The sequence below is a fragment of the Hemitrygon akajei genome, chromosome 13, assembly GCF_048418815.1.
Source record: "Hemitrygon akajei chromosome 13, sHemAka1.3, whole genome shotgun sequence".
NCBI lineage: Eukaryota > Metazoa > Chordata > Chondrichthyes > Myliobatiformes > Dasyatidae > Hemitrygon > Hemitrygon akajei.
This window is the reverse complement of record NC_133136.1, coordinates 106,645,004-106,668,012: the sequence shown is the minus strand read 5'-3', so window position 1 is coordinate 106,668,012 and position 23,009 is coordinate 106,645,004. Positions and strand designations below refer to the sequence as shown.

General features: G+C 40.7%; 1 protein-coding gene across 4 annotated transcripts in view; it reads left to right on the top strand.

Moving 5' to 3' along the window:
• prkg2 (protein kinase cGMP-dependent 2) overlaps positions 1-23,009 on the top strand; it is a 140,084-nt gene that overhangs the window by 29,468 nt on the left and 87,607 nt on the right. For all 4 annotated transcript variants that reach the window (XM_073065222.1, XM_073065223.1, XM_073065226.1 and 1 more), the window contains exons 2-5: positions 1,435-1,601; positions 4,580-4,693; positions 16,782-16,887; positions 18,358-18,421. In XM_073065222.1, coding sequence (XP_072921323.1) covers positions 1,435-1,601; positions 4,580-4,693; positions 16,782-16,887; positions 18,358-18,421 — 451 coding nt within the window. The remainder of the gene's footprint in view (positions 1-1,434; positions 1,602-4,579; positions 4,694-16,781; positions 16,888-18,357; positions 18,422-23,009) is intronic.

Genomic DNA, 23,009 nt, shown 5'->3' with positions numbered 1-23,009 from the left:
GGCGTACCACTAGTCACAGGCCTCCAGTCAGCAAGGCAATGATCTGCTTCCACTCTTTGGCTTCTCCAATGTCTAAACCAATTTACTACCTCTTCTTGAAAGCCGAGCGCCTGAACCTTCTTAACCAACCTCCAATGCAGGATCTTTTAAATGCCATGTAGACAACATCCAGGGCCTTGCTTTCGTCAACTTTCCTGGTAACTTCCTCAAAAATCTCTGTAAGATTAGTTAGACACGACCTACCATGCATGAGGCCATGTTGACTATCCTTAATCAGTCCATATCTGTCCAAATACTCATATATCCAGTCCCCTAGAATACCTTCCGATACCTTTCTCACTGCTGATGTCAAGCTCACTGGCCTATAATTTCCTGGTTTATTTTAGAGATATTGTTAAACAGTAGGACAACATTGGCTATCCTCCAATCCTTATATTGAATCCAAAGTGATAGAAACTCATTATTGGTCACTTGCTGTAAACAGGTAGCGTCTATTTATTTTGATGGAGCTTAAATTTGTAAATAGAATGCTTCAGCAAATGGTAGTTTATATGTGCATTTAGCACAGGCAGCCAGGACAATTTTATAGGATATGCAGCATAAAGATAGGCATGCAGCCCAAAAGATGTTTATGTTTCAGATGAGTTCCCTCCAACCCTTTTTTGCCTAATCCCATCAAAATATATACTACTTTATCATGCATTTTACCTTAGATGCATCCATTTAGCTACGCTTTAGGGTAGCCCAACTGCATTTACCAACATTTATTAGCTCTGGCCTCTTACATAACTGAAGATATCTCCTCTACATCTAATCTTTTGCACTCTTTTATAATCTTAAAAACTTCTATTAATTTTGATTTTATGGGAGCAAATCTTCACTGGACTTACTTTTAAATTTGTAATGAAGTACTCTTAGTTTTCCAAGTGTGATCAACCCAAAGTTTTGTTTATAAACTTAACAAAACTTCTTTATCCTTCATGTTTTCCTTCAGTAGAGACAAGGAACCTTCAAAGATAGCTCATCTGCCTGTCTACAGTATCTCTCTCCTCTTTCTTAGTTGGTCTTTTTGTAGCTATCCATGCACACACACAGACACAGACTCAAACACATGGTCAAACGTATTACAAAACATGTACTATCGGTTCTCTAAAAAGCAGTGGACAAAAGAGTCAGGAGGCGAGACAATTCGAAATGGAAGTAGGTATGAATGGTAATTAGAAGTAACTGAAGTTGGTAATGGTGCAAGATAGTTGAAGCAAGGAAGTTAGTTGGAGTGGACAAAAGTTTAGGGAAAAAGTACAAATTGTGTTAGTAAAACCACAATTTTAGACTTGCATTAATTCAAATAATACCTTACCAAAAGCATTAAAAAAAAACAACCAATTCTAACAGTATCTTTCATTGTAATAGGCTATATTGTTTCCAATACAGGGTGAAGAGGCTCATAACTGCAGCCTTCAACAAGAACCAGTTTCTTAAACGATTGGAGATGCAGCATATCCGAGACATGGTAGAGTGTATGTATGAGAAAAACTACCAAGTTGGTGACTACGTTATTAAGCAAGGCGAACCTGGAAACCATCTTTTTGTACTGGCAGGTTTGGAAAATTTGTAAAGTTCATGATTTTAGTGTTGAAGTTAGATTGGGAGAAGAATTGATCTGCTCATTATCATAGTTGGGTTTAATTTATGGAAATCCCTATTTAAAAGGACTGTTGAGAGGCCCAGAACCTTCTAAAATGCAATTAAAGATAGAAATAGATGCTGGTTTTCCCAGTGATGACCAGAACCCAGAAAATAACTAATAAAAAGAAAAAATTTTCAGTAGTGTAGTGAGTGTGGTCTTAGGCTGACTTCTGATGGGAGACCTTTTCAAATGTGAGGCCCAGGTCTCATTTTCCTGTTGATCACAATAATAGGCATCTTGGGTTAAACTGGGGTAATGTTTGAGTGTTCCTGGGCAAGAGAAAAGACAAATGATCAAGGTTGTTTTTTCTGGATCCTGGGCATCACAAAGCTCCAAAATATCACAGAAAAACAACTTTGAGTTGATACTACATGCAATGTTGTCATAAATTGATAATCAGATTGCTATGTCACTGATAGAACCCTGATTTGCATCCTATAAGTACTCAAACTAATAGGTGCTTCATCTGCCAAGTCATCAAAAGGCCCAGGAATATGATCTGGCACCCACATTAATTGCAAGGATATACCACTGTTATTGACTGTCCCCATTTCTGTAAGGTGAATAGCCATAAACATACAACAATGTCCAAAAATAACATTCAAAGAAATGGTGAGATATTAGTAAGGCAGTACACCCAAAATGCTGAAATATCTCAGCAAGTCAGGCAGCATCTATGGAAGGGAATAGATAGTTGACGTTTCATATTGAGACCCTTCATCAGGACGCATTTCTTCAGCAGTTTGATCGCGGCACAACTGCGCAAGTGCATGGATGTCAGCCAATGAAAACAGCGAGAAAAGTTTAAAAGGAGACACCTTATAGAGTGGGCGATGGAGTAGAGGGAGATAGAGGAGAAAGGCTTTGGATGAATGGGGCTGCGGCGATAATGGGTCAAAGCGAGGTAGATTGCCTGTGTAGAATACAGACAAGAAAAATGTGTGTGAGGCCAGTGTTCTGTGCTCGGTGTCAGATGTGGGAAGTGCAGGAGACTCCCAGCCTTAGGGAGCTACAGCTCCTTAGGGAACATGTTAGGGAACCGGTGATGCAACTTGATGACCTTTGTCTGGTCAGGGAAAGTGAGGAGGTGATAGAGAGGAGCTATAGACAGTCACACCATGGCCTGGGGAGACAGATAACTGGGTAACAGTCAGGAGAGGGAAGGGCAGGAATCAGACGCTAGAGAGCACTCCCGTGGCTGTACCCCTTGACAATAAATACTCCTGCTTGAGTACTGTTGGGGGAGATGGCCTACCTGGGGGAAGCAACAGTGGCTGCACCTCCGGCTGAGTCCGGCCCTGTGGCTCAGAAGGGTAGGGAAAGGAAGAGGATGGCAGCAGTTATAGGGGACTCTATAGTTAGGGGGTCAGACAGGTGATTCTGTGGACGCAGGAAAGAAGCACAGATGGTAGTTTGCCTCCCAGGTGCCAGGGTCCGGGATGTTTCTGGTCACGTCCACAATATCCTGAATTGGGAAGGAGAACAGCTGGAGGTTGTGGTACATATTGGTACCAACGACATAGGCAGGAAAAAAGAAGGAGGTCCTGAAAGCAGACTACAGGGAGTTAGGAAGGAAGGTGAGAAGCAGGACAACAAAGGTAGTAATCTCGACATTACTGCATGTGGCACATGACGGTGAATATAGGAATAGAATGAGGTGGAGGATAAATACGTGGCTAAGGGATTGGAGCAGGGGGCAGCGATTCAGATTTCTGGATCATTGGGACCTCTTTTGGGGCAGGTGTGACCTGTACAAAAAGGATGGGTTGCACTTGAATCCTGGGGGGACCAATATCCTGGTGGGGAGGTTTGCTAAGGCTGTTGGGGAGAGTTTAAACTAGAATTGTTGTGGGGTGGGAACTGAACTGAAGAGACAGAGGAAGAGGTGGTTGGCTCAAAAATAGAGAAAGCTTAGAGACAGTGTGTGAGGGAGGATAAGCAGGTGATGGAGAAGGGAAGCACTCAGACTGATGGTTTGAGATGTGTCTATTTTAATGTGAGGAGTATTATGAACAAAACGGATGAGCTTAGAGCGTGGATCAGTACTCAGAGCTATAATGTTGTGGCCTTTACAGAGACTTGGATGGCTCAGGGGCAGGATGGCTAGCACGAGAGAGCACAGTTTTAAGTTGCTTGGAAGTAGGTACAGAGGAGATGTCAGGGGTAAGTTTTTTACGCAGAGAGTGGTGAGTGCGTGGAATGGGCTGCCAGTGACGGTGGTGGAGGCGGATATGATAGGGCCTTTTAAGAGACTCCTGGACAGGTACGTTGAGCTTAGAAAAATAGAGGGCTATGGGAACCCTAGGTAATTTCTAAGGTAAGGACATGTACGGTACAGCTTTGTGGGCCGAAGGGCCTGTATTGTGCTGTAGGGTTTCTATGTTTCTCTGCATCTACAGAATCTCTTGTTTTTATAAGATATTAGAAGATGTTCCTTAAGGGAGAAATATTCCCTCCTCTTTTTCTGGCAGTGTCTTTGAAACCTTTCTATTGACCTGAAAAGACAGCAATTCTAAGAGGACCAAACTCTCTTTGGGCACTTGAAATTTCTGCTCAAGTGCCTGGAGTGGAAATTGATCCCATAGCCCTCTATCACAAGTATTGAGAGCACTATCAACTGAGCCTGGGTTTTTATAATTAAATAGGGAATACATGTGGTTAACAAATCAATGACTAGGAGTATTTTTAATGTTAAAGCCAGATGATTGACTGTCTCCCAAATGACCATCTAGTAGATCTGAACTAATGCTTTCAAAAATTTGTTTACAAAAGGATGATCCGTATCCATATATAGCTAAAACTATTGCCAAAGAATGTTGTCTCTTGGATCTTAGTTTGTTCATATATATTCTAGTTTATGCTGTTCTTTACTTCGTCTTTTTGTAACAGAAGGCAATCTGGAGGTCCGCCAAAACAGCAAAATTCTAACACTGATCGGCATTTGGACTGCATTTGGTGAACTTGCGATTTTATATAACTGCACAAGGACAGCATCAGTGAAAGGTAGGGATCGTCCTTATCCAATGAGCAAATAAAAAATCTTCAGCAGTTAAGTTTTAAACATCATCAAGGGTGAATTTTAATGAGATTTTAAACCCCCAATTACTATTTCCTTCTAGTGTATTCCTCTTATTTTGCAAGTAATATCCATGGATCAATATTTTCACTTTGGACCAATATCATGGAGTGATAAACTTGTTGGTCTACTAACTCTTCAGGTTAAATATGAAGACAAATTACTTCAAAAAATAATTCCAAATCTATATTAGAAGTATAGTGTGTAGACAATGGCAAGTCGACCATTGAGTTGAAGGTGCAATATGTTTACATCTTTAGAGTCTATCACCCAGCATAAAAGGTAATTTTCTCAGGAAAGGGAAGCTAAGGCAAGAACATTTTTCAAGAAAATCCAACTTAGTGAAGAATGGTTATGTAAGTGCATAAAACCAGTCTCATCCAATTATTATAAACTTTATTGACTATGGAGAATTAATCATAAAATCTTAAGGCTAACAGTGTAACACCCGTGTAGCACCATCTTATCGTGTGTGACTAATCATTGCACTCTTTGAAAATCAAATTATACTGGGTGCTAGTAGGCCAGCAGAAGAATCCTGGTAGCGGAAGGATGCAGTGATTAGAAGCCATGCACTTCTGGAAATAAGGTTTTGTTTTTAAGAAAAAACAATATGTACAAAATATTTACATGAGCAGGATGACATGAAACTGGGCAGCGGTGTTAGCTGTGAGGAGGATGCTAAGAGGATGCAGAGTGATTTGCATAGGTTAGGTGAGTGGGCAAATTCATGACAGATGCAATTTAATGTGGATAAATGTGAGGTTATCCACTTTGGTTGCAAGAACAGGAAAACAGATTATTATCTGAACGGTGGCCGATTAGGAAAAGGGGAGGTGCAACGAGACCTGGGTGTCATTGTACACCAGTTATTGAAAGTGGGCATGCAGGTACAGCAGGCGATGGAAAAGGCAAATGGTATGTTGGCATTCATAGCAAAAGGATTCGAGTACAGGAGCAGGGAGATTCTACTGCAGTTGTACAAGGCCTTAGTGAGACCGCACCTAGAGTATTGTGTGCAGTTTTGGTCCCTTAATCTGAGGAAAGACATTCTTGCCATAGAGGGAGTACAAAGAAAGTTCACCAGATTGATTCCCGGGATGGCAGGACTTTCATATGAAGAAAGACTGGATCAACTAGGCTTATACTCACTGGAATTTAGAAGATTGAGGGGGGATCTTATTGAATCGTATAAAATTCTTAAGGGATTGGACAGGCTAGATGCAGGAAGATTGTTTCTGATGTTGGGGAAGTCCAAAACGAGGGGTCACAGTTTAAGGATAAAGGGGAAACCTTTTAGGACCGAGATGAGGAAAAACTTCTTCACACAGAGAGTGGTGAATCTGTGGAATTCTCTGCCACAGGAAACAGTTGAGGCCGGTTCATTGGCTATATTTAAGAGGAAGTTAGATATGGCCCTTGTGGCTAAAGGGATCAGGGGGTATGGAGAGAAAGCAGGTACAGGGTTCTGAGTTGGATGATCAGCCATGATCGTACTGAATGGCGGTGCAGGCTCAAAGGGCCGAATGGCCTACTCCTGCACCTATTTTCTATGTTTCTATGTTTCTAAGAACAATTCAAAATTTTATCATTCTGTTTAGGTTCCAAATCTTAGATATCAAACCACAACAAATTCTTTTTTTAATTAGAATCAGTGATATTTGTTAGAATAACCTTGCTTTATCTAATTAGATCTAGTGTTATTCCCTATTTAGAAGCTTACAGACTAAACTTTCCTTTTTACTTATCCCTAGTTGATTAGAAAACCAAATATAATTCCTATTCTCAAGTATTATAGTTAACTTCAGTTTCAGTTCCAGGCAGTATATCTATAAGTTTAAATTCAAATTCAAACATTATATATATATATATACAGAGTTTAACACCTTTCACGACAATTCTCCAACATCACAACTCTTAAACAAAGTAAATCTCATTCAGTAACTTATCAAAGTCTTTGTAAAAATAATAATTTCTTGCAGAAAATCAAATTTGGATTCTTCAAAAGAAAATAAACTTATATATACAACTGTATTAAATCCTCTCTGTCATTACACATTTTGTTCCTGCGCTGGTTCTTCATCTTGGGTGGCTCGCCATCTTGTTTCCTGGTGAATTGAAATGAAATAGTTTATCATCGTCAATTCACAAACTTGTACAAGAACTTGACCAAATGCCTTGATAGGATTTTACAGAAGTAATTCCCGACTACATGGTAGGGATTTTGGACACTGGTCTCTGCCGATATTGTCTCATTAAAGCTGCTACATGTTATAGCTGTAGCTTCAATAAATCTTTTATTGCTATTGTCTCTCCTCCAGGGGTTTCACCCTGGGGGTTTCAAGTTATTAGGGTAATGATACTCACTACTGTTTCTGCTGCAGGGGTTTCACCCTGGGGGTTTCAAGTTAGTAGGGTAATGATACTCACTACTGTTTCTGCTGTTAACAGTTCATGTCTTCAGCTTCTAATCGTTGCTGCGTTCCTCTCCTTGTCCGTCCTGTGTCCAGCCCACCCCACTCTCGAATAGTATATTTTTCCAATTCTCCTTTTTTTAAAATTGGTAAACCTTGTTTTCATCCTTCTGCAGGTAGAACTTTCTAACATTATATCTTTGGGTTTAATTAACCTGGGTTACAACAGACAGGAGCCTCTGAGCTCACTGAGTGATCAGGATTGAACCCGAATCACTGGAGCTGTAAAACAATAGCTCTCCTCACACTGTACTGTCCCCCTAGCAATAGCATTATTACATTTGCAGTCTATAATAAATCATAATTAAAACTTTTACTTGCATAACTGTCTCTTGAGGCAATTCATAATAGTTTTAAATATAGAATTTTGAATAATTAGGACTACAATAAACTGATTTAATCTGGGGCTCAGGTGATAAAATAAATCTTGACAACAATGCAAACCAATTTGTAGCTATTCTTGCTAAAATTAAGTAGGTATTGTGCCATTGCTGCCTGACATTTATTCTTCCTGTTTTAATTGCATTTGAACGATCACTGATAGTTTTATAACTTATGATGACATCAAGTAAATGTGCAGATTTCACAAATACTTTCGCTTCTATAATAGCATTAATAGTGCTGAATTAGAAGTTTTATAACATTGAAACATTCTATATTGTCTTATTACTTTTGATCTGGTTTTGTAGAGCTTTTTATTCCATTATCAGCTCTTTACATGACTGCGCAATTACCATTCATTTGTCAGATGCATTACACAAGGATTATTTGTTACATTTAGACCATAAGACTATAAGAAATAGGAGCAGAATTAGGCCATTTGGCCCATCGAGTCTGCTCCACCATTTCATCATGGCTGATCCATTTTCCCTCTCAGCCCCAATCTCCTGCTTTCTCTCCGTATCCCTCCAGGCCCTGACCAAACAAGAATCTATCAATCTCTGCCCTGAACATACATAAAGACTTGGCCTCCACAGCTATGGCAAAGAATTCCACAGGCTCACCACACTCTCTGGCTGAAGAACTTCTTCCTCATTTCCATTCTTAAAGAATGCCCCTCTATTCCTTTCAAAGGAGGAAGTTTCAAAAGTTGAGGCAAGTATTGGGTAGGTCATGGCAGCTGAGATCGGCCCCGTGGTTTGTTCATCCTGCAGCATGTGGGAAATCAGGGATACTTCCAGTGTCCCTGACGACTATGTGTGCAGGAAGTGTGTCCAACTGCAGCTTCTGGCAGACCGCATTGAGCGTCTGGAGCTGCGATTGGATTCATACTGGAGCATCCGCGATGCTGAGGAAGTCGTGAATAGCACGTTTAGTGAGTTGGCCACACCGCAGGTAAAGGCTACACAGGCAGAAAGGGAAGGGGTGGCCACTAGACAGCATAGCAGTAGGCAGGTAGTGCAGGAGTCCCCTGGGGTCATCTCCCTCCTAAACAGATATACTGTTTTGGGTACTGTTGGGGGAGATGTCTCATCAGGGGAAGGCAGCAGCAGCCGAGTTCATTGCACCATGGGTGGCTCTGCGGCACAGGAGGGAAGGAAAAGCAGTGGGAGACCTATTGTGATAGGGGATTCGATTGTAAAGGGAATAGATAGGCGTTTCTGCGGCCGCAAACGAGACTCCAGGATGGTATGTTGCCTCCCTGGTGCAAGGGTCAAGGATGTCTCTGAGTGGCTGCAGGACATTCTGGAATGGGAGGGTGAACAGCCAGTGGTCGTGGTGCACATAGGTACCAACGATATAGGTAAAAAATGGGATGAGGTCCTACAAGGTCAATTTAGGGAGTTAGGAGATAAACTAAAAAGTAGGACCACAAAGGTAATAATCTCTGGATTACTACCAGTGCCACGTGCTAGTCAGAGTAGAAATAGGAGGATATTTCAGATGGATATGTGGCTTGAAAAATGGTGCAAGGGGGAGGGATTCAAATTTCTGGGGCATTGGAACCAGTTCTGGGGGAGGTGGGACTGGTTTAAACAGGACGGTCTGCACCTGGGCTGAACTGGGACCAACGTCCTAGGGGGAGCGTTTGCTACTGCTGTTCAGGAGGCTTTAAACTAGTGTGGCAGGGGGATGGGAACAAGTGCAGAGAGACAGAGGGGTGTAAAATGAGGGTAGAAGCAAAAAGTAGTAAGGTGAAAAGTAAAAGTGGCAGGCAGGCAAATCCAGGACAAAAAGCAAAAAGAGCCACTTTTCAACATAATTGTATAAGGGCTAAGAGTGTTGTAAAAACAAGCCTGAAGGCTTTGTGTGTCAATGCGAGGAGCATTCATAACAAGGTGGATGAATTGAATGTGCAGATAGTTATTAATGAATATGATATAGTTGGGATCACAGAGACATGGCTCCAGGGTGACCAAGGATGGGAGCTCAACATCCAGGGATATTCAATATTCAGGAGGGATAGACAGGAAAGGAAAGGAGGTGGGGTAGCATTGCTGGTTAGAGAGGAGATTAACACAATAGAAAGGAAGGATATTAGCCTGGAGGATGTGGAATCGATGTGGGTAGAGCTGCATAACACTAAGGGGCAGAAAACGCTGGTGGGAGTTGTGTACAGGCCACCTAACAGTAGTAGTGAGGTTGGGGATGGCACTAAACAGAAAATTAGAAATGCGTGCAATAAAGGAACAGTAGTTATAATGGGTGACTTCAATCTACATGTAGATTGGGTGAACCAAATTGGTAAGGGTGCTGAGGAAGAGGATTTCTTGGAATGTATGCGGGATGATTTTCTGAACCAACATGTCGAGGAACCAACTAGAGAGCAGGCCATTCTAGATTGGGTATTGAGCAATGAGGAAGGGTTAGTTAGCAATCTTGTCGTGCGAGGCCCCTTGGGTAAGAGTGACCATAATATGGTGGAATTCTTCATTAAGATAGAGAGTGACATAGTTAATTCAGAAACAAAGGTTCTGAACTTAAAGAAGGGTAACTTTGAAGGTATGAGACGTGAATTAGCTAAGATAGACTGACAAATGATACTTAAAGGGTTGATGGTGGATATGCAATGGCAAGCATTTAAAGATCGCATGGATGAACTACAACAATTGCTCATCCCAGTTTGGCAAAAGAATAAACCAGGGAAGGTAGTGCACCCGTGGCTGACAAGGGAAATTAGGGATAGTATCAAGTCCAAAGAAGAAACATATAAATTAGCAAAAAAAAGCGGCACACCTGAGGACTGGGAGAAATTCAGAGACCAGCAGAGGAGGACAAAGGGCTTAATTAGGAAAGGGAAAAACGATTATGAGAGAAAGCTGGCAGGGAACATAAAAACTGACTGTAAAAGCTTTTATAGATATGTGAAAAGAAAAAGATTGGTCAAGACAAATGTAGGTCCTTTACAGTCAGCAACAGGTGAATTGATCATAGGGAACAAAGACATGGCAGACCAATTGAATAACTACTTTGGTTCTGTCTTCACTAAGGAGGACATAAATAATCTTCCGGAAATAGTAAGGGATCAAGGGTCTAGTGAGATGGAGGAACTGAGGGAAATACATGTTAGTAGGGAAGTGGTGTTAGGTAAATTGAAGGGATTAAAGGCAGATAAATCCCCAAGGCCAGATGGTCTGCATCCCAGAGTGCTTAAGGAAGTAGCCCAAGAAATAGTGGATGCATTAGTGATAATTTTTCAAAACTCCTTAGATCCTGGATTAGTTCCTGAGGATTGGAGGGTGGCTAATGTAACCCCACTTTCTTAAAAAAGGAGGGAGAGAGAAACCGGGGAATTATAGACCGGTTAGTCTGACATCGGTGGTGGGGAAAATGCTAGAGTCGGTTATCAAAGATGTGATAACAGCACATTTGGAAAGAGGTGAAATCATCGGACAAAGTCAGCATGGATTTGTCAAAGGAAAATCATGTCTGACGAATCTTAGAGAATTTTTTGAAGATGTAACTAGTAGAGTGGATAGGGGAGAGCCAGTGGATGTGGTATATTTAGATTTTCAAAAGGCTTTTGACAAGGTCCCACACAGGAGATTAGTGTGCAAACTTAAAGCACACGGTATTGGGGGTATGGTATTGATGTGGATAGAGAATTGGTTGGCAGACAGGAAGCAAAGAGTGGGAGTAAACAGGACCTTTTCAGAATGGTAGGCAGTGACTAGTGGGCTACCGCAAGGCTCAGTGCTGGGACCCCAGTTGTTTACAATATATATTAATGATTTAGACGAGGGAATTAAATGCAGCATCTCCAAGTTCGCGGATGACACGAAGCTGGGCGGCAGTGTTAGCTGTGAGGAGGATGCTAAGAGGATGCAGGGTGACTTGGATAGGTTAGGTGAGTGGGCAAATTCATGGCAGATGCAATTTAATGTGGATAAATGTGAGGTTATCCACTTTGGTTGCAAGAACAGGAAAACAAATTATTATCTGAATGGTGGCCGATTAGGAAAAGGGGAGATGCAACGAGACCTGGGTGTCATTGTACACCAGTCATTGAAGGTGGGCATGCAGGTACAGCAGGCGATGGAAAAGGCAAATGGTATGTTGGCATTCATAGCAAAAGGATTTGAGTACAGGAGCAGGGAGGTTCTACTGCAGTTGTACAAGGCGTTGGTGAGACCGCACCTAGAATATTGTGTGCAGTTTTGGTCCCCTAATCTGAGGAAAGACATTCTTGCCATAGAGGGAGTACAGAGAAGGTTCATCAGATTGATTCCTGGGATGGCAGGACTTTCATATGAAGAAAGACTGGATCAACTAGGCTTATACTCACTGGAATTTAGAAGATTGAGGGGGGATCTTATTGAAACGTATAAAATTCTAAAGGGATTGGACAGGCTAGATGCAGGAAGATTGTTTCCGATGTTGGGGAAGTCCAGAACGAGGGGTCACAGTTTAAGGATAAAGGGGAAGCCTTTTAGGACCGAGATGAGGAAAAACTTCTTCACACAGAGAGTGGTGAATCTGTGGAATTCTCTGCCATAGGAAACAGTTGAGGCCGGTTCATTGGCTATATTTAAGAAGAAGTTAGATATGGCCTTTGTGGCTAAAGGGATCAGGGGGTATGGAGAGAAAGCAGGTACAGGGTTCTGAGTTGGATGATCAGCCATGATCATACTGAATGGTGGTGCAGGCTTGAAGGGCCGAATGGCCCACTCCTGCACCTATTTTCTATGTTTCTATGTTTCTATTCTGGGGCTGTGTCCTCTGGTCACAGACTCTCCCACCATAGGAAACACTCTCTCCACATCCACTCTATTGAGGCCTTTCAGTATTGGATAGGTCTCTTCATATGACAAGCCGTTCAATCCTGGAATCATTTTCAAAACCTCCTTTGAACCTTTTCCAGGTTCAGCACATCTTTTCTAAGATAAGGAGCCCAAACCTGGTCACAATAAGGTTGTGAGGCCTCACCAGTGCTTTATCAAGTCTCAATATTACATCCTTGCTTTTATATTCTAGACCCCTTGAAATGAATGCTAACATTGCATTTGCCTCCTCACCACAGACTCAAACTGCAAAATAACCTTGGACTCCCAAATCCCTTCGTGCATCAGATTTTTCCACTTTCTCTCCATTTAGAAAATAGTCAAGCTTTTCATTTATGTTACCGAAGTGCATGACCATACACTTCCCAACACTGTATTCCATCTGCCACTTCTTTGCCCATTCTCCTCATTTGTCTAAGTCCTTCAATATCCCCCCATTTGCACAAAACTTCCTGCCACTCCACCCATCTTCGTATCGTCCACAAATTGTGCAACAGAGCCATCAATTCCACCATCTAAATCATTGACATATAATGTAAAAAGAATCAGTTCTCCATAAAGAGAAATGTTCGACTTAGATTAGTACAATATAATTTTTTACATCAATTATATATAACACCACAGAAAATAAATAGATTAAATTCAAATATGTCTGACCAATGTTTTCGATGTAATCAAGAAATTGGTACTTTTTTACATTCTACTTGGTCTTGTTTTAAAATCCAATCATTTTGGATAAATCTAAGACTTTTATTGGAACAAATTACTGGAGTACAACTCCCACATAGTCCAATATTATTTTTATTAGGAGACAATGAAGGGACAATACCGAAACTTAAACTGAATAAGTATCAGAAAAAATTTATAAAAATTGCATTGGCAGTAGCCAAAAAAGTTATCGCAGTTACTTGGAAATCTGATTTATATTTAACTATGGATCACTGGAATAATGAAATATATAGTTGTATTCCACTTGAAAAAATTACATACAATCTAAGAAATGAATATGATATATTTTCAAAAATTTGGCTCCCATACCTACAAAAGATAGGATTAAATACATTGGTCCTTTGAAGATAAAATTATAAAGTAATTGGGGAAAGTAAAAATAAAAATTAAAATTATTTTGAACTCCATGGAGCATGTGGGGATCCTCCGATATCCAGGCAATCTTTCTCTTCTTTCTGTTTTTTTCTTTAGACAAGGGTTAAGGGGGGGAGGGTTAAGGGGAGGGGGGGAGGGTTAATATTATTTTTTCTCTTTCTTACTATTTTATCATTACATTTATTCTTTGTAATTTTCTAAAAATTTAATAAATTTAAAAAAAAAGAATCAGTTCCAACACAGATCTCTGTGGAACACAACTAGTCACCAACAGCCAACCAGAAAAGGCTCCCTTCATTCCCAGTCTTTGCCTCCTGCCAATTAGCCACTGCTTTATCTGTGTTAGTATTTTTTCTGTAAAACCATGGGCTGTTAACTTGTCACGCAGTCTCATGTGGCACCTTGAAAGTCCAAGTACACAAGATCCATGGATTTTCCTTCATCTATCCTGTTTGTTGTTTCTTCAAGTCATTCCAACAGATTCATCAGGCAAGATTTTCCCTTGAGGAAATAACGCTGAATATGGCCTTTTTTTTATCATGTGCCTTCAATTACCCTGAAACCATGTCCTTAACAATCGACTCCAACATCTTCCAAATCACTGAGGTCAGACTAATTGGCCTATAGTCTCCTTCCTTCTGCCTCTCTCCCTTCTTGAAGAGTGGAGTGACATTTGCAGTTTTCCAGTCTTCTGGAACCATTCCAGAATCTAATGATCCTTGAAAAATTATTACTAATGTCTCTACAATCTCTTCAGCCACCTCTTTCAGAACGCTGGGTGTACACCATTTGATCTAGATGATGTATTTACTTTCAGACCTTTCAGTTTTCCAAGAAACTTCTCCCTAGTAAATACAACTTCACATACTTCAGACCCCTGATATTCCCAAACTTCCAGCACAGTGCTACTGTCTTTCACAGCAAAGGCTGATACAAAATACTTATTCAGTTCATCTGCCATTTCCTTGTCTTCCATTTCTATCTCTCCAGCATCATTTTCCAGCAGTTTGATATCCACTCTTGCTTTTTTCACACTTTATGTATCTGATGAAACTTTTTGTATCCTCCTTAATATTATTGGCTAGCTTACTTTCATATTCCATCTTTTTCTTCTTAATGATTTTTAGTTGCCTTCTGTTGGCTTTTAAAAGTTTCCCAGTCCTCTGATTTTCCACTAATTTTTGCTTTATTATATGCCCTTTCTTTGGCTTTTATGTTGGCTTTCACTTCTCTTGTCAGCCACCATTGTGTCATCTTGCCTTTAGAATACTTCTTCCTCTTTGGGATGTATATGTCCCGTGTCTTCTGAATTGCCTCCAAAAATTCCAGCCATTACTGCTCTGCTGCCATCCCTGCCAGTGTTTTTTTCCAATCAATTTTGGCCATCTCCTCTCTCATACCCCTCTAATTCCCTTTACTCCATTTGTAATACTGAGCTTCTCCTTTTCAAATTTCAGGGTGTGCCCACTTGCCCATAATGGTTCTTTTACTTTAAGTTCTCTAATCATTTCTGGTTCTTGGCAAAACATCATATCCAGAATAGCTGATCCCTAAGTGGGCTCAACCATGAGCTGCTCTAAAAAGCCATTTTGTAGCATTCTAGAAATTTCCTCCACTTGGGATCCAGCACTAACCTTATTTTCCCAATCTACCTGCATATTGAAATCTTGAAATCCCTCCTGCCGATTGTAACATTGCCCTTTTGGCATGCAATTTCTATCTCCCGTTGTAATTTGTAGGCCTCATCTTTACTAGTGTTTGTGGGTCTGTATATAACTCCCATCAGGTTTTTTTTTAAACCCTTGTAGTTTCTTAGCTCTATCCACAGCAATTCAATCCCTTTCGACTCTATGTCACCTCTTTTAATGACTTGATTTCAATTTTTTACCGACAGAGCCGCGCCTCTGCCCGTGCTTACCTGCTTGTCCTTTTGATACAATGTGTATTCTTGGACATTGAACTCCCAGCTATAATCTTCTTGCACCAGGATTCAATGATATCCGCAACATCATACCTGCCAATATGTAATTGTGCTTCCAGTTCATCTACCTTATTCCGTATACTGCATGCATTCAAATATAATACTTTCCGTCCTGTATTCTCTCTTTTCGACTTTGACCACCTTTTACATTGCAACTCATCCTGTTGACTGCAGTTTTGCCCAATCATAAGCCTCTCCTTGCTGGGAGTGTCGCTAAACATTGCCTCTGTTTGTAAACCAACTACCTCATCCTCAGCATTATCACTCTGGTTCCCATCTCCCTGCCAAATTAGTTTAAACCCTCCCGAATAACTCTAGCAATCCTACACTCAAGGATATTGGTCTCTCTCGGTTTAGGCGTAACGCATCCCTTTTGTACAGGTTGTACCTTCCCCAGAAGAGATCCCAATGAACCATAAATCTGAACCTGTGCTTCCTGCACCAGTTCCTCAGCCACGCATTCACCTGCCAAATCATCCTATTCTTACGCCCACTGGCACATGATACAAGCAACAAACCAGAAATTACTACTCTGGAAGTCCTGTTTTTCAGCTTTCTACCTAACTCCCTAAAATCTTTAGCTGTTTACCAATCCGTTTACTGGGGTTTTGCTGAAAATAGAAATCCATATTTGGAGCTTAGCTGGACATTAGTTACATTTGCCACTCCGTCCACTCAGCAATGAATCATAAGGTGTGCAGAAGCTTAGTTCAATTACATTATTAACACATAGTATGAGATCAGATTCCCTTGAGTAAAACTAGGTGTAGGTTTGAATCCTCTGTAGCTAAAAAATACTCTCATGAGGTCAGAAAATTGGGAAGTATGATCATCACCTATTTCTTTACATTTTTATCCTCTTTTTGTGTTAGGGTTTAATTTCCATTTGACTTGTGAACGTTAATAAGGGCAGCATTCTACCACTGGGGAAGTCACGAGCCAGGGACCTTCCAATCTAATGTTTATAAAGCACATCTGAAGCAACAACTCATTGGTTGGTGATCAGAAAGCCACAAAAATTAATTTGCTTCCAATCCAGATCACAATAGCTGATTGCAGCCAAGATCAGCAGCTCCAGTCATGAGCAGGAACAAATTGTGAGGCTTTCCAGGTTTAATGTGGACTGGCGCACAGAATTTGCTAACAAATCCACGGTCATCCAGATTGTTATGTATAAAAGAAAGCAGCTGGAAGTTGACGTGTCATAACTCATCCTGTGATTGTCCTCTTAAAGCTGTAACCTGTGTCAAAACCTGGGTTCTGGATCGAGAAGTCTTTCAGAATATTATGAGAAGAACAACTCAGGCGAGACATGAGCAATACAGAAACTTCCTCAGAAGGTAAATTTCAGTGTCATAATTCCCTGTGATAGCATGCACAGTACATGTAATATGTAAAGATCTCAAAAGCAAAGACAAACTTACAATTATATGGTGTCTTTTGTGACCTCAGGATGTCCCAAAGTACTTCTTTGAGCAGTGAACATTCGGTTACTGTACTATAACCAACTCCCACAATGTGCAATGTGATGTTAGCAGCTAACAAGTTTTCAGATTTTTGTTGAGCAATGAATGTGGCAAAGGAAACTGGAGGGAACATACTTGCTCTTGTGCTTGGTCTGGGTTTCAGGAACAGAGAGGAAGAGATTTAAAATAAAAGGAAGCATTGTTTTATTAAAAAGGTATGTGATAAATCAACCTTAATGGCCCAAATAATGCATTGGGATTCCTGTAGTTTGCTATTTAACTTTTGACACGTGATCAGGGTGCTGCCACCAGAATTTACAGACTGCATTTAAATTTGGAATGATGCTTTATGTAATACTTGGAACATTCAGCATGTGCACAACTTTGAGTCAGCGCATTTCTTATGATTTCAGATTAATATTCATTTAATACTCCCAACAAAAGCAGGATAATCTTAATTGTGCATGTTGTCACTTAAATGGAAACAGGACTATCACTCAATCTCCTTTTCAAAGTAAATTCAAGCATGTTCCTGCTTGGTTATCCATCCAGACACATTGTACTGTAACATTGTCTATTTTGCATTTGTTACAGAGTCTGTTTTGTGCTCGTAGTTCTCTGTATCTTTTATATGAAAGATCCTGAATATTAACACAGATTATGAAATGAAGCATTGGCTCTTTGCATGTCAAAATTTATACACCTAGAGTATTGTGTGCAGTTTTGGTCCCCTAATCTGAGGAAAGACATTCTTGCCATAGAGGGAGTACAAAGAAGGTTCACCAGATTGATTCCTGGGATGGCAGGACTTTCATATGAAGAACGACTGGATCAACTAGGCTTATACTCACTGGAATTTAGAAGATTGAGGGGGGATCTTATTGAAACGTATAAAATTCTAAAGGGATTGGACAGGCTAGATGCAGGAAGATTGTTTCCGATGTTGGGGAAGTCCAGAACAAGGGGTCACAGTTTAAGGATAAAGGGGAAGCCTTTTAGGACCGAGATGAGGAAAAACTTCTTCACACAGAGAGTGGTGAATCTGTGGAATTCTCTGCCACAGGAAACAGTTGAGGCTGGTTCATTGGCTATATTTAAGAGGAAGTTAGATATGGCCCTTGTGGCTAAAGGGATCAGGGGGTATGGAGAGAAAGCAGGTACAGGGTTCTGAGTTGGATGATCAGGCATGATCATACTGAATGGCGGTGCAGGTTCAAAGGGCTGAATGGCCTACTCCTGCACCAATTTTTTATGTTTCTATGTTTCTATACAGAATTATTTACCTTGCAAACTTACTGAAATCGGGTATGTTTATTAATACTTATATCCCATGTATTTTTCTAGTGTTTCTTTGCTTAAGAACTTACCAGAAGATAAACTTGTGAAAATAGTAGACTGCTTGGAAGTGGTAAGTTATTTACTGTAAAGGATATAACTGAGAATACATAATTTAGCCTCTTTATTTCATATCTCTATCACAAAGTATTGGGGAAGTGTTGTGTAATCTGCTGTACTCACACATCGAACAGAAATTTATTCAGTGAATTGTATTATGTTTAATTTTTAAAATAGGCATGTTTATCTAAAGCATATCATGAAAAAAGCATGCCAAAAAAGATTTAGTATTATTTCATTGCATCAAGAATGATTACCTTCTATTTTAATTGTGATAAAGTGACTATGATGTCATAGACCATGGGATATAATAGGTGGTGGTATAAAGCGGTTCAGTTTCTCTTTTAGACATATCTGACACTTCATTGTTAATGCACTTCCTTTTTGTCAGTTAAAAGCACTATAGCAGCATAGTGACAGTTGTTCTAACTAACTTAAATGTGATTTAGGAAGTACTAATTGTGGATGAATAGAGACAGTTCAGTATCATTTTAGTGATAGTCTGTTTTCCACTTAAAGGGCAAAGACACACTGATGTAGGTTGTGTGAAACCTGTATGAAAGTATATGAAATGTTATAAGTTTTCCAATATATTAATAGTGATTTTGCTTTAAAGAATCCAGAATATTACCTTCCTTCCCATTCTTCTTTCCTGCTCTTCCCGCGTAATAAATGTCAGTGTGCTAGAACAGTGGATATACTAGGATTGTGGGCAATTGAAATGTTTGCATGATTTTAGCTTTTCCAAGGAGTGTATTACAGTGCCTGAACAACTTTACCTTAACTTTGGGTAAGCAGAAATTTGATGATACAAGGATCAGTTAAGCTTCCTACAATACTGTGGTTTCATTGTATCTCATTCTAGTTAAAATTCCAGTTCAGTTTTTGTATGTTGAGATCGATATTTATTTCTACCCTGCCTGAATCTTCGTGGGTGCTGACGAGAAGTCCTGCAACACTTCAGTTGTTTGAATCCGAAAAAACATTTAATAAGCTGATCTTCCTCAGTTTGCTCAGTAAGAACTTTACAGTTTGAAGGGGATGAGAGGAGATTTATGGGAAAATCATAACTGTGGGAAGCGAGGGAGGAGACTGCTGAGCCTCTGACGATGACCCTTGCATCATCAATAGGGGTGGAAGAAATACCAGAGGATTGGAAAGTTGCAAACATTGTTCCCTTGTTCAAAAAAAGGAGTAGAGATAACCCAGGAAATTATAGACCAGTGAGTCTTATTTCAGTGGTGGGCAAGTTGTTGGAGAAGATCCTGAGAGGCAGGATTTATGAGCAATTGGAGAGACATAATCTGATTAGGGACAGTCAACATGGCTTTGTCAAGGGCAGGTCATGCCTTATGAACCTGATTGAATTATTTGACGATGTAACAAAACGCATTGCTGAAGGTAGAGCAGTGAATTGAATTGAATTGACTTTATTACTTACTTCCTTCATATACATGTGGAGTAAAAATCTTTATGTTACATCTGCATCTAAATGTGCAGTTTATAGTAATTTATAATAAATAGTATGTACAACAGGACAGTCAATATAACATAGAAATACAGTTCCGTCAGCATGAATTAATCAGTCTGATCGCCTGGTGGAAGAAGCTGTCCCGGAGCCTGTTGGTCCTGGCTTTTATGCTGTGGCACTGTTTCCCGGATGGTAGCAGCTGGAACAGTTTGTGGTTGGGGTGACTCGGGTCCCCAGTGATTTTTCGGGCCCTTTTTACAGACCTGTCTTTGTAAATGTACAGAATAGTGGATGTAGAGTTTATTGAATTCAGTAAGACATTTGATAAGTTTTCCCATGCCAGGCTCATTCAGAAAGTAATGAAGCATGGAATTCAAGGAGACCTGGCTTTGTGGATCCAGAACTGGCTTGCCCACAGAAGGCAAAGGGTAGTTGTTGATGGTTCGTATTCTGCATGGAGGCAGGTGACCAGTGGTGTTCTGCAGGGATCTGTTCTGGGACTCCTCCTCTTTGTGATTTTTATAAATAGCCTGGATGAGGAAGTAGAAGGGTGGGTTAGTAACTTTGCTGATGATACAAAAGTTGGGGTGTTGTGGATAGTCTGGAGGGTTGTCAGAGGGGTTACAGCGGGACATTGATAGGATGCAGAACTGGGCTGAAAAGTGGCAGATGGAGTTCACCCAGTTAAGTGTGAAAGTGGTTCATTTTGGTAGGTCAAATTTAAAGACAGAATATAATATTAATGGTAAGACTCTTGGCAGTGTGGAAGATCAGCAAGATCTTTGGGTCCATGTCCATAGGACACTCAAAGCTGCTGTGCAGGTTGACAGTGTTGTTAAGAAGGCATATGGTGCGTTGGCCTTCATCGACCATGGATTGAGTTCAAGAGCCGTGAGGTAAGGTTACAGCTATATAAGACTTTAGTTAGATCCCACTAAGAGTACTGTGTTCAGTTCTGGTCACTTCATGACAGGAAGGATGTAGATACTATAGACAGAGTGCAGAGGAGATTTATAAGGGTGTTGCTTGGATTGGAGAGCATACCTTACGAGAATAGGTTGAGTGAACTTGCCCTTTTCTCCTTGGAGTGATAGAGGATGAGAAGGGACCTGATGGGGGTGTATAAGATGATATGAGGGATTGATCGTGTAGATAGTCATAGGCTTTTTCCCAGGGCTGAAATGGATAACATGAGAGGGCATAGTTTTAAGGTGCTTGGAAGAAGGTATAGAGGGGATGTCAGAGGTAAGTTTTTCACACAGAGAGTGGTGGGTGCATGGAATGCACTGCCAACTATGGTAGAGGAGGCGGATACAATAGGGTCTTTCAAGAGATTCTTAGATAGGTACATCGAGCTTAGTAAAATAGAGGGCTATGTGGTAGGGAATTTCTAGGCAGCTTCTAGAGTAGATTACAAGGTCAGCAGAACATTGTGGGCCGAAGGGCCTGTAACATGCTGTAGATTTTCTATGTTCTTAATGGAGGAAAAATTGCCTTGCTATGTTTATTTTATCGGATGAAAGGCGTTGAGATCCCATATCTGTTGGCAGAAAGTAGGCCTTAAAGTGAAGGCCACATTGATTGGTCAAATTGCATTTTCAAATCATGCCTTAGACGTCAAGGCCAAAGGTCTTGTGGAATGCCCCATATACCTTAACATCCCACCTCACTCCTCTTCCACATATGTTCACAAAGCGGTGCCGTTATTGTGTCCCCAGAGCCATGAGCCAAACACACCCAATAATAAAGTTATCCTTTCCTTATACTTTAAGATGGTTCTTGCTGGCCAATGAAATGGCAGGAGAAAATTCCACTGTACTACACAAGCTTTCTTCACAGGGGAGAAATGTGAAATATTAGAGGACATGCATCTAGGGTGGGAGGGAGCAAGTTTCAAGATGTGTTGAGCAAGTGTTTTTTACACAGAGTGGTGGCTGCCTGGAATGAGCTGCCAGGGAGAGTGGTGGAAGCAGATACAATACTGGCATTTAAGAGGCTTTTAGATGGGCGCATGAATATACAGTCTGGTGGGATATAGATCACATGAATATACAGGGTGGTGGGATATAGATCACATGAATATACAGGGTGGTGGGATATAGATCACATGAATATACAGGGTGGTGGGATATAGATCACATGAATATACAGGGTGGTGGGATATAGATCACATGAATATACAGGGTGGTGGGATATAGATCGCATGAATATACAGGGTGGTGGGATATAGATCGCATGAATATACAGGGTGGTGGGATATAGATCGCATGAATATACAGGGTGGTGGGATATAGATCGCATGAATATACAGGGTGGTGGGATATAGATCGCATGAATATACAGGGTGGTGGGATATAGATCGCATGAATATACAGGGTGGTGGGATATAGATCGCATGAATATACAGGGTGGTGGGATATAGATCGCATGAATATACAGGGTGGTGGGATATAGATCACATGAATATACAGTGTGGTGGGATATAGATCACATGAATATACAGGGTGGTGGGATATAGATCGCATGAATATACAGGGTGGTGGGATATAGATCGCATGAATATACAGGGTGGTGGGATATAGATCGCATGAATATACAGGGTGGTGGGATATAGATCGCATGAATATACAGGGTGGTGGGATATAGATCGCATGAATATACAGGGTGGTGGGATATAGATCGCATGAATATACAGGGTGGTGGGATATAGATCGCATGAATATACAGGGTGGTGGGATATAGATCGCATGAATATTCAGGGTGGTGGGATATAGATCGCATGAATATACAGGGTGGTGGGATATAGATCGCATGAATATACAGGGTGGTGGGATATAGATCGCATGAATATACAGGGTGGTGGGATATAGATCGCATGAATATACAGTGTGGTGGGATATAGATCACATGAATATACAGGGTGGTGGGATATAGATCGCATGAATATACAGGGTGGTGGGATATAGATCGCATGAATATACAGGGTGGTGGGATATAGATCGCATGAATATACAGGGTGGTGGGATATAGATCGCATGAATATACAGGGTGGTGGGATATAGATCGCATGAATATACAGGGTGGAGGGATATAGATCGCATGAATATGCAGGTGGTGGGATATAGAACAC